We start from the raw sequence: 12,624 nt of genomic DNA, 5'->3' as shown, positions 1-12,624 counted from the left end.
GAGGACCTCTGCCTTTTCAGCATCATTGGTGATTGAGTCTCCTTTTCCATTTAACAGTGGGCCTATGTTTTCGTTCTTTTTCTGCTTATGGTTGACATACCTGAAGAAACCTTTCTTGTTATTTTTGACATCCACAGCCAGTGTCAATTTGAGCTGGGCTTTTGCTTTTCTAACTGCATCTCTGCACGCTCTGGCAATGCCCTTGTAGCTCTTGACGGATAATCCTCCACTTCTCCATCTCTGGTATGCTTCCCTTTTGGATTTGAGTAGACCCAGGAGGTCATGGTTGAGCCATGGGGGCCTCTTGCTCGGCTTACTTCCCTTTCCTTTGTAGGGGATAAATTGGCTTTGTGCTTCCAATAGAGAGTTCTTGAAGAACTCCCAGCACTCACTAGCTCCTTTGTCTTCTATGGAAGCTTCCCAATGAATCCCTCCCAACTGAGCCCTGAGTGAACTGAAGTTTGCTCTTCTAAAATGCAGAACCCTTGTCTTAAAACTGACCTTCAACACACTCAGCAGGATCCCAAACTCCACAATATTGTGGTCACTGCAGCCAAGGCTATCACTAACCAAGATATTACAAAGCAGGCTTTCTCAGTTTGTGAATAGCAAGTCCAGCAGTGCCTCATTCCTGGTTGGCACATCTAACATTTGTATCAGGAAACAGTCCTCTCTATATTCCAGGAACTTGGTGGGTGACAGCTGTAGGGCTATGATCTTGCTGGGATCATTGAGACATGATAGGATGGCTCGTGTAAGTGGAATGTTGCAGTGGAGGGGTACTGGCTTTTTAGGAAAGGCAGGGTAAGAAGGGGGAGTTGCCCTTTATGTGGGAAAACAGCTGGAATGCCTGGAGCTCTGCCTAGGGATGGATGATGAGCCAACTGAGAGCTTATGGGTAAGGATTAAAGAGCAGAACAATATGGGTGACATTGCAGTGCGTGTCTCCTGTAGGCCGCCTGACCAGGAAGAACAAGTAGATGAGGTCGTCTTCAAAGAGCTGGAAAAGTAGCCTCACATTCACAGGCTGTGGTCTTCATATGGGGGACTTCAGCAGACGTCAGGGTGGCTGGAGGAACAACACAGCAGGGCACGAGCAATCCAGGAGGCTGCTGGAGAGCATTGATGACAGCTTCTTGACCCAAGTGATAGAGGAACCAATGAGGAGAGGTGCTTTGCTGTACCTCATCAACAAGGAAGGGCTCACTGGGGGTGTGAAGGTCAAAGGCAGCCTTGGCTGCTGTTACCATGAGGTGATGGAGTTCAGGATCCTCAGAGGAGGAAGCAGGGCAGAAAGCAAGATCATGTCACTGGACTTCAGGAGAGCAGATTCTGGCCTCTTCAATGATCTTGGTACAGTCCCATGATAATAGGCCCTGGAGGGAAGAGGGGCCCAAGAAAGCTGGTTAATATTAAATGATCGCCTCCTCCACCCTCAGGAGCAGTGGATCCCAATGAGCAGGAAGTCAAACAGAAATGCCAGGAGGCCTACATGGATGAGCAAGGAGCTCCTAGCAAAACTCAAACATGAAAAGGAGGCATACAGAAGGTGGAAGCAGGAACAGGTAACCTGGGAGAAATGCAGAGACACTGAGCATGCAGAGATGTGGTCAAGAAAGCTAAAGTCCAAAGAATGGAATCTGGCAAGGGATGTCAAAGACAACAAGATGAGCTTCTGCAAGTACGAAAGTGGCAAAAGGAAGATGATGGAAAATGTGGGGCCCCTGATGAATAGAGCAGGGGCCATGGTGGCACAGGACACGGAAAAAGCTGAGGTACTGAATGCTGCCTTTGCCTCGAGTCTTTACTAGCAACACTCGTTTTCAGGAATCCCTGGCCCTAGAGATTTGGAGGAAAGTGGAATATATACCCTTGGTGGAAGAGGAGAAGGTCAGGGAATACTTAAGCTAACTGGCTGTACATAAGTCCATGGGCCCTGATGGGATGCACCCATGAGTGCTGAGGGAGCTGGTGGATGTCATTGCGAGGCCACTCTTGAGATTCTTTGATCATGGTGACTGGAGGGAAGCAAACATTGCTCTGATCTTCATAAAGGGCAAAAGGGAGGACCCAGGGAGCAGGCTGGTCAGCCCCACCTACATCCCTGGGAGAGTGATCAAGTAACTAATCCTGGGAACTGTTTCCAGGCATATGAAGGGCGAGAAAGTAATCGGGAGTATTCAGCATGGATTCACCAGGGGGAGGTCACGGTTGACCAACTTTATAAACTTCTATGAGGAAATGGCTGGCTTGGTAGGCAAGGGGAGAGCAGTAGATGTTGTCTGCAAGTCATTGTCTTCAGCAAGGCTTATGCTATTTTCTCCCATAAGATCCTCATTTAGAAGCTAATGAAATAAGGCTGGATGAGCATCCTTGAGATACTCAGAAACAGCCTGGATTTGGTCCTGAGCAGCTGGCTTTAGGTGGCCCTGCTTGAGCAGGGGGCTTGGGCAAGATGATCTTCAAAGGTCCCTTCCAACCTCAACCATTCTGTGGTATTTGTGAAGGTGGGTACCGTAGTTTCAGTGTTAAGCAGTGGGCAGTTAAAGTTCCTAGCATCTTGTGTTGCCTTGCTCCTGTGGCTGCTCTGCAGGAAATGTCAGAGGAAGTAGCATGTATGGCTCCCCTACAGAGATGATGCTTCGAAAACTCCCCATGCTATTTTTTGCATATTTGAGCCTGGCATTCTTTGATTTTTACTTTCGTCAAATCTTCAATCTTAATATTATTTTGTACCTGTAAAAGGTTAGCGATGCGTGTATGCAACCAAAATGTTTTTCCTCTCCCCTCCTGCCTTTCAAAATAATGGTGAAAGAGAAGAGGTATATTTGCAAAAGTTTTATTAATAGTGCTAGATTAAAAAAAAAACCATGATGCTGTCTGTAAATGCAAATGGGCTTACATGTGTTATCTCCATATGAGCAAAATAACACTGGTAATTGAGCAAATCTCAACTGGAAAAAAATCCTTCCTGTTAAATATAGGAGGAGAAGTGATCTGTTGCTTTAGTTAGCTGCAGTAGGTACATTTAATTTTTATATAGATTTATGTCATCAGTGATCAAATGCTGCTGGGGTAAAGAAAGCCTGTACATGTGTAGAGGATATACATAACATGCTAATTGTGTTACAGCAAAAAAATGCCGAACAGTCCATAGTTGGGGGTAACATCAGTCAAAGGAGTTGAGGAAATCGTTTGCTTATTCACAGGGGTATGACAGCTGAACCTTTACCTTGCAGGGCAAGCCAATAAATGTCTTTTAAATGTAGTAAACACTAGAGTGGAGTTTGGAGGGTAATGTAGAAGGTAATGAATTTACTGCACTTGATCTTAGTGAACATCTTAAACTATTTTGTCTTGTATTTTAATAATCTGTTTTGTCTTATATTTTAAAATTCATTTTTTCAAATGAATATGTGCTGCTCACCTTAGGAAAAAAATCCCTGTAGTTCCAATAAATTACTTCCAGCTTTTTGTCTTTTGAAGCGTAACAGTTCGTCAAATTCATTGGAAATATATGTTCACTCATACCTGTTTGAAGTAACCAGTAACTAGCTCTTTTAAAGGCTTATTTCTGAAATAATCCAAAGCCTACAGATCATACAAAGGCAACAGGTACGTGGGCAAAATTAAATATGGGAGAATGGTATGTATTTTATATGAAGAGTATAAAAACTGCAGGAGTTTGTTTCAGAAGACCAGCCTGTGGTTCTCAGTATGTTGTCTTTCATCAGTTTCAAAACTAAAGGAGTTCAGCTTTGAAGATGAGTTTTTCTTCAGAAAAAAAACAGAGAAACAAGTACTTACACTGCCTATAAAATGAAATACTTAAAGTTTAAAAGTATCCGTAGTTTTAAAGGGACCAAAAAGTTTCACTTCATTGTGCTAATTCCTGTGAAGTGAACCTTGTTGTAAAAATCTCTTAAACCAAAGTTTCAGGTACCAGTATTCTTGTGTACTGTGAACCAAAAGCTAATTCAGGTGCAATAAACACAAAATAGCTTTGTGCTCCGACTCTTCTACTGATACAAACTTTTTTCTCTTTAAAGGTCAGTCCTATGAAATACGGATGCTAGATAATCGGAAAGCTGGAGACATACCAGAGATCAATGGAAAACTGGTGAAGGTGAATTGAAGTTCTCTAGATAGTGTTATTAACAAACCTCAGCTGGCTGTGTATCAAAAAAGTAGTCCTTTACCTTTTATTGTACTCTGATTTACAGAGGGAGGTGGAGCAGCTGATCTGACCAATCAAGAAAATAGGCACAGTGCAACCTAATGCCTAGTTTTGTTGTTTCAGGTTTACTACAAATTGAAAGAACGTACATGTATGCATTTCCCCATTTATGAATGGGTTCATTTAATGTAGCTTTAGCTTGTTACATGTTCATGTACCCTTTATGAGGTCTGCAGTCTGATCTGTTTTGAGATGGAATGAATCTCCACTAAATGTGCCTATGCCTTTCTGCTGAGTAAAAGGAAGCTCTGGTAACAGTGATCTCAAATTCAGGTATCTAAAGTTAGGTGAGAGAAATCCAATCTAGAGACTGTACATTTTATGGAATTATTTTTTCTGCTGTCTGTCACTAGATACTTGTTCAGAATGAGTATGGACGAGGGATATTAAAAAAGAAAAGTATGACTATGAATACCCAGTGCATAGAGTACTTGTGTGTACTGAAGACAAAATTATTTTATGCAAAGCTTAAGATACCTAGATGTCTACAAATTTGTATCCAGCATCTTCTGAGCCATTTCTTTGTCCATGTCAAGCGATTAGGAGATGTGGAAGGAAGCTAGAGGATCATTTAGAAAGAAGGGGAGGTGGTATGAACATGTTTCTTAATAGGTGTTATGGAAGACACATGAAGCCAACCTGTGGGTTTTGCAGCAGTGGGATATTGGAGATATGTTCACAGGAAAATAGATCTGTGTAATTTTGCTCTTCATTGAGCAGTTTGTTCCACAGCTGAGCTCCTTTTCCTAATTCCAGAGGTGTCTCTGTGTGCTTTAACGTTAGCAGAAGGTACTGTGGATCTGAGGCATTGCATGAAGCATAAGAATAAGGCAGACTGAAAAATGTCCAATTCATGGTACAGGTTACTAAAAGAAAGGAGTTCAGATTTTTCTTACAAGCATCTACCGGTTTTATTAGTCTCTGAAAAATCTTAATCAGGTATTGGGAAAGAAGGGAAAAACTTTAATTAAAATCACTTTGGCAGTGGTACTGATAAGTACACCAGAACAGCATGCCTGTGGGAGGCTGTCTTTCCCTGTCAGCTTTGGGCTATATAATTTGTGAACTTTGGCTGGCTTGTGTAGTCCTACGCCTTGTTCTTATTTGTCTGTGGGATGCTTGTTCAGAGATAATTTCAGGAAGCGTTAAGCACAAGCATAAAACTGGGAGTTTTCTGTGAGTTCTGTAATGAAATCTTTTATAACCTGGCATGTTGACTTGCTGCAAGCTTATTACAAGTTGTTGACTATTTTGCCCTTGTAGGTGCTCTTTCCTGTAGCTTTGGGGAATCTCTCTGCTGTAATTTTATAGGTTCGTATATCGGTGATGAGCCATTTGGTAGGTAAAATAGGACAAAGCAGTGTAAAAGTAAATTTTATCATAGCAAGGCATTGTAATGCCGTATCTTTCCATTTCGGCCACTTAAATACTGGAATCCCAGTACTTCAGCAAAGAAGGCATTTCATGTTGGAGAAGGTGGCTGCAGATATTTACAAGTTCCAAACTTGCCGGTTTGCAGTGGAAAAGGAATGGTATGTTTGTATGTGCATGCACACACATGCACTTGTGCCTTCTGTTCTTTGAAATAAAACCAAGGAAATGCAATGGATTTGGAGGAGGCAGCTCATTTAGAAGTTCTTGGGGTTTTTTGAACGCTTCTGTGCACTGTTAATACAAGTAAGACTGTAAACTAACAGGGAAAAATGAGACTTTAAAAAGTTCGTCTACATTTTGTTTGTTCAGTAGCAATTAATATATATGTCTTTTCCCCTCTGTATAAAATTGCTTTGCCTGTGCATTCATGCAGCAGAATAGAAGCGTTTCTTTAATATGACTAAGCACAGTCGTAGCAGAGCTGGTCACAAAAATGGGTATTGTTAGCTAATTGCTTCTAGCTGAATAAAGTTAATCGTATCATAGTATTTTTAGATTAATATTTTAGCTAGAACAGTTGGAATAGTTTGGAAGTTGTTTGTTATCTCTTAGTTAAAATCACAGATTTGTTGTAAATAGGCTTAGAAATACTAGGAAGGGATTTTTCTATTAATATTATTTCTTAAAATTTTCTGAAAAAAATCACAAAATTCCAAATGAAAAGAATGGTCAAACTTTATTCACTGCTTTTCAGAATAAATGAAGTCTTCTGTTTGTTTCTAAAATAAGTTTATGTTGCCCCTGCAGTGTTGATACTATGCTGTCGGTATTGCTCAGTTCACTGCATGTAATTCATAGAGACTTAGGCAGTCAGATGTAATTCTGTTTTGCATTTTTACCACATCTTTCAAGTATCTCTTGCTGCTCAGTTCTGTTTCTGTGTTCTGGAATACTTCGGGATACTGACAGTCGCCAAACTTTTTGCTCTAAATACATGTTTATCAGTTGTTTTGGAATGTACTAGTACTTTATCTTCAGGCTGTTTCTAAACATGTAGTAACTTTGTGGCTCACCAGATGCTTGTTTTCTTCTTTGTTTTAGAGTATTATAAGAGTTGTGTTTCATGACAGAAGGTTGCAATATACAGAACACCAGCAGCTAGAAGGTTGGAAGTGGAACCGCCCTGGGGACAGACTTCTTGACTTGGGTATAATTTTTTCTATCTGTTGCCAATGTGTGAAATTCGATTTCCAAATTTAAATTGATCATGGCTACATTTATGCTAGGGCTGATGAAAAAACACAGACCAGTTTTCTTTGTGCTGTTTTGTATAGTGTGTATTTTGAATATAAATGTTCTTACTGCTTTCACAGTCCTTTAAAACCTTTAAGGGCTACAGAAGTAAGATGGCAACTCTGCAACCTTATACATTTAGTAATCTTCCTAATTTTGATTAATAAATGTTACTATAATTAGGAGAACACAGACAAAAGTAACTTTCTCTAGTACATTGTGGAAATGACACCAATGTGGTTTCTTTATTTTGCATAACTTTATAATTTTTCTTGCGTAAGCTGGGAGGGGGTGGGGAGGGAAATGAAAAACCACCCCCAAACCCTGAGCACTTTGTATGTTGAGCCTACTAAGTTTCTTAACATTAGCCCTGAGAAACTGTTTGTGGGCTTATCATCAAGCCACCAAAGCCCACCTTTTTCACCCTGCTGTGTTTGCTGATGGCAACCTTATATTGAAATTTATTTCTGGTGTTTTCTTGGAATATGATTATTTCAAAATAGATACTATTTATTTTAATGTAGATATTCCAATGTCTGTTGGAGTCATTGATATCAAGACAAATCCAAGCCAGCTCAATGCAGTTGAATTTTTGTGGGATCCAACAAAATGTACATCTGCTTTTATTCAGGTTTGAAACTTTACTTGACTGGATGTTTCTGTTTGGTGCCTTGCAGGTCACAAATAGTATATATTTGCACTATGAAACTTCTTGGTTTCTTATTTGTGGGATGGACATTAAATACCAGCTCTGTGAAAAAACAGGTTCTTAGCAACTGTTAGTTCTGAAAGGGTTCCTGGTTAGGTTTGTAAACTTGATCTGAGTTTATAAAAGCATCTTTCAAAAACACTTTAAATAAAAAGGCTTTCAAAAAGCTCTTTGCAGAAAGCTGCCATGGTTAAAATATGTAGTTATACATAGGATTAGAATTAATTTATATCCCTCTAAATAACTGTCATTTTTTTCTAGTTTAGAGGCTCACTCTGCTAGAGTTGAGCTTCAGCAGAGGCTTGGTTTGAGGGTACAAAACAAAAATTGATGTGCTAAACCGAGAGTTTTAAATCAGACATTCAAAGATGTTTCTTACTATGTCAGCAGGCTTCTTTGTAGTCAGATTCTTATTATTTATGTATTTGGTATTTGGGATAATTGAACATGCTTTCTTTGAAATTTATTTAGATAGAATGTTCAGTTTTACATTGGAATTTTTAGCTTGCTTTTGTCTCATCTGTTTTTATTATGAGGAAAAGGTGTGAAGTTTGAGGTAGCAGCGTTTCTTACTAAGGCTACCAAAATAGGTTAAATTCCACATTGTCAGTAAATTAACTTCGATCTGGTGCAATTGAAGACGTTTTTTCTAGTAAAAGTTACACAAGTATGAAAATGTAGTCTCCCTGAAGAAGCGTGAGATAAACTATTGAATATCTTTGCTCATGGACTTTCTTAGAAGAAGTCATAACGGACTGAGCAAAACCGGAACTGATCCTTGTTATGCAAGTATAGTTCATTTATTCTGAAGGCTACAGAAGGCAACATAGTGGCACTGATTACACTTAAAGCTTCAAGTTCCAAGCTATGGTTCTCTGTTGTTGATGGCCATAGGCAATAAAAAGATAGTATTGTAGTTGTCGTTCAGAGTGCAAGGTGTGCTATGGTCCATGGTGCCTGGCTCACTTAAAATTCCATAAGGAAGCCAAAAAAATTGGGAGCACTGTACAGACTCATAATAACTCCTTCTGTCACACTGATTTTCTCCTTAGATATCTTCTAGGGGTATATTCTAGCTTACAAACCAAGTCTTCAGGCTGGTGCAGCATTTGAGGCAATTCCATACTGATTAAAAAGTCTGCTGACTTTTATAGGGAGTTGGGCGTATTTGAAAATACTGATTTCACATGAGATTAAGAACTTTCAGTCAGTGACCTTCTATAGCTTTGGTAATATTTATTGCAAGTAACTCTGAAGTTTATTCTAGCGATAATGGATTGGACAATAGTATCTTGAAAAAGTTTTTACTATAGTCATGATAGATGTATTTGTCATCCACATATATTTTTCTTAAGGTGCAGCAAGTTCTCACTTAGGAAGAATTTCTAATGACTTCTAATTTTTGGAGAGATTTTGGTGACATACTTGCTTGTTTCCCCTCTTCTCTGTTAGCTCAGATATAATGTTTTTTACTTCATTTGCTTATGGGAATGAAAAGGAATGAAATGTTAGTTACGCAGCTGGGTCCTCAGATAGGCTGGGTAATTTGTTATTTGTCCCTAGAAAATGTGTATGATGTTGGTTAACACATAATAAAACTCATGTCTAGAATACTTCTGAGGGTCCTTTTTGTTTGGTTGTTCTTTTTGTTCAGGTACATTGTATCAGCACTGAATTTACCCCTCGTAAACATGGAGGAGAGAAAGGAGTTCCTTTTAGGATTCAGGTTGACACTTTTAAACAGACTGAAAATGGAGAATATACAGATCATCTGCATTCAGCCAGTTGTCAAATCAAAGTTTTTAAGGTAACAGTAGAAAACAGATCCTTAATATGTCTCTTGGAAGCTGTCATAAAGATGGGGGACATCTTTATATCACTGCTTGGCTTCTGAGATCAGATTTCAATTGTGAAACCGTTTTCCACCTGCCTTCTTGTTCATGTAACTGTTAATTTTTAGCCAAAAGGAGCAGACAGGAAACAGAAAACAGACAGAGAAAAGATGGAAAAGCGAACTGCACATGAAAAAGAAAAGTATCAGCCTTCATATGACACCACAGTTCTTACAGAGGTAACAAAATAGAATTGCATCTGCTTACTTAGGAGAAAATATATAGCTACACCATATAACTTAGCTGCAATCTTGGATGGGTTGGGGAAGAATTAGTTCTACACAAATATAAGCTTTTATTTGATGAACTTGTCCAGTGAACAACAACATTAAATTTTTAAGATTTTGTTCAGTAAACTTTCATTTAGATACTCGATAGATGTTTGTGTTAAAACATACTAAGATTGAACACTATTTGACTGACTGTACATAACCCTAGAGCAAGTCTCTTGGTACAGATCTAAAAACCTTGCAGCTCAAAAACAAAAAAAAAAAAAAAAAGAAAAAAAGGGGGGAATCTAGAATTTAATTATCTGCCAAATTTGAGCTTCAAAGTGTACTTTTTGGAGATTGCTGAATTTAAGGCCAGAGCCTCGATAGGTTTTTGCATTTTCTTTTTATTTAAACATCAGTGAGTTCTATGCAGTTTTCTAAAGATTTCAGAAGTTTTTAAAAGGCTTTTAGATCTTTCCCCACTGTATAATGAAAAGAAATTGATCCAAATCTTTGGTGTTTGTCCAGATGAGGCTTGAGCCTATAATTGAAGATGCAGTTGAACATGAGCAGAAAAAGTCCAGCAAGCGGACTTTGCCAGCAGACTACGGTGATTCTCTGGCAAAGCGAGGCAGTGTAAGGGACTTCTGCTTACCTTTTCATTGTGCAAGATACCTTGTGCAGTGTTAGATATAGGAGAAAGTTCCACTATATAAAGTAAAAATATTTTGATTGCTGTGTCTTAATTTTATTCACTTTTATGTATACCAATTATTCCATGTTTGTTTTCAGCAAAGGAATCCTTCCTAAATCTAACACTTAAACTGTTGCAGAGGGACTGTGTAACATTTAAAACTCAAGAGCTTTCCATTTATGTGACTTTAAATGAAATAGCTTTTTGCTTTCCTGTATGTGTGTAATTAGTGGAAGTAAGAACAGTGTTTTGTTCCATACTTATATGTACATTCAATATAAGTTTCCATGTACATCAGTATTTTTAAAATGCCACATAGTGTTGCAGAGAATTGATCGTTAGTTACTGATTTTTCCTTTAGTCATCTACATGTTGTGCTCCAAGCACATTTAATGCAGTTCAGAAGAGTCAGCACATCTTCATGTCATGTGTATGTTAACCCTATATGTGTCCCCTGCAATGAATCTAGCCTATATCCTGCGCACTCTTCCTGTCAAGGGTTAGCATTTTAGATTTCTTAAATGCCATTTCTTAAGGTGAATATCACTGAGACCTTATATTTTTCAGATGAGAAACAATCCTGCATCTTCCATTTAGCAATTCTAAATGACAATTAATAATGTGACTGTGGAAGACAATTATTTGACTGTTGTTTGAATAGCATATTGTGCTGACAGCTCTTTCCCAGCAGCGTTTACGCAATGACTGAGTCTTGTTCCTCAGATGTAATTTAGTTTGTATTTATGATCTGTAAAAGTGTTGTATAAGGGTTAAGTTATAAAATACTTCAGTGCACGCGTCTTGTTTATAAACCATGTAACTGGGTGGGAGGGAACAAGTAATATTAAGTCAGATGAGTTCAGATGAGTTCTTTGAGGGATTTTTTATTTTATACCCCCCCCCCCCCCCCCAAAAAAAAAAACCAAAAAAAAACCCCAAAAAAACCAACAAACCAAACCTATTGTAAGCACTGAGCTGTCAATTTACCTTCTACTGTTCTTGGTTTTTGGTTTTTCTTTCATTCTTTTAGGATGCACGTTTAGGATTCTTTGGCAGTGCAGACATCGTTTTATTTGTTCCAGATGGCCCTGGGGCAGGGGTACGGACAGGAGAAAACAGGATTTTATCACCTTTGCTTATAAAGCATGTCTGAAGCATCTTTTGAAGATAGTCCTTGGCGGCTTTTCTACTTCGCCCTTTCCGCCCCGACCCCGTTGCCCCAAGCATTCTTCTCTTTCTGTTGTATAAGTACATCACTGAATGATTGTTGTTTATAGGAAGAATAGTAGAAAAAGGTATTTTTAAAAGATATCACAAATCCCTTGTCCAGAGCAGGACAAACTGTAGCCAAGTGATATTTGAAAGTTGTCTAACCTATTCTTAACTTAAAAATCTCTTGGAATACTAAGCTTCTATGAATGGGAGCATTACCTTAATTGTAGTGAATAAAACCTGAGGTAGGACAGGCAGTACTGGACTTTCAGTGCCTTTCTCAAAGCACGCAAAGGATTGTGTGTGTGTGTGTGTTTCTTCACTTCTTGTCTGGGATGAAGGATGACCCAAGAGACTATTTTGGAATAACAACTATGTACAGGTTTCGGGTTCTCTTAATTGTGCAGCTGGCTATTCCTGTTTTTCATTTGTCCTTAATAAAATACTCTCTTGAGATCATTTGATCAGTTTGTTGAGACCATTTTGAATTTTGTTCCTGTAGGATGAAATGCTCTCAGCCTTTCTAACTTGGTATCATCTGCAGATTTAACACATAACCTGTTCCATCATAGCAGGGATTTTTATCATTAGCAAAATCATTAGAAATCACCAATACCATAAAAAATACTACGAAACACTATTTTTCCTGTATCTATAGTGAAACCTTGGTACTCACTATATGCTCATTAAGTATTGTTTTTAGCTATACAAGTTGAGTGTACAACTTGTTTGCTTGCTCTACAAAAGGAATGTCGATCTAGAGCATGAAGGCCAACTCATCAGCCTTTTTCTCGTTGCCAGACAGGCGGCTTCTTGTGGGCCTTCTAAATGTGGACGGGGTGGTGCATGTTCCTACTTGGAGCAATTCTGTCCTTGCAAACCTGTCTTCCCAAATGTAACCATCCTCTAAATCAGAAGGTTTGGCCGTTGCCAGACTTACTTCATGTACATACGTACAGTACGTGCACTACAGTTGTCACAGAGGGGCTTAGACACAAAAA

The 12,624-nt window shown here is 38.8% G+C and overlaps 1 protein-coding gene across 4 annotated transcripts in view; it reads left to right on the top strand.

The window, feature by feature from the left end:
* UBP1 (upstream binding protein 1) overlaps nt 1–12,624 on the top strand; it is a 44,507-nt gene that overhangs the window by 15,916 nt on the left and 15,967 nt on the right. For 3 of the 4 annotated variants that reach the window (XM_075083505.1, XM_075083504.1, XM_075083508.1), the window contains exons 3-8: nt 4,050–4,126; nt 6,713–6,818; nt 7,429–7,535; nt 9,268–9,420; nt 9,574–9,684; nt 10,246–10,353. In XM_075083505.1, the coding sequence (XP_074939606.1) occupies nt 4,050–4,126; nt 6,713–6,818; nt 7,429–7,535; nt 9,268–9,420; nt 9,574–9,684; nt 10,246–10,353 (662 nt within the window). The remainder of the gene's footprint in view (nt 1–4,049; nt 4,127–6,712; nt 6,819–7,428; nt 7,536–9,267; nt 9,421–9,573; nt 9,685–10,245; nt 10,354–12,624) is intronic. The other variant, XM_075083507.1, reaches the window with a different exon arrangement.

This window comes from Phalacrocorax aristotelis, chromosome 2 (genome assembly GCF_949628215.1).
Source record: "Phalacrocorax aristotelis chromosome 2, bGulAri2.1, whole genome shotgun sequence".
Classification (NCBI taxonomy): Eukaryota; Metazoa; Chordata; class Aves; order Suliformes; family Phalacrocoracidae; genus Phalacrocorax; species Phalacrocorax aristotelis.
This window is presented reverse-complemented; position numbering and strand designations above follow the sequence as displayed.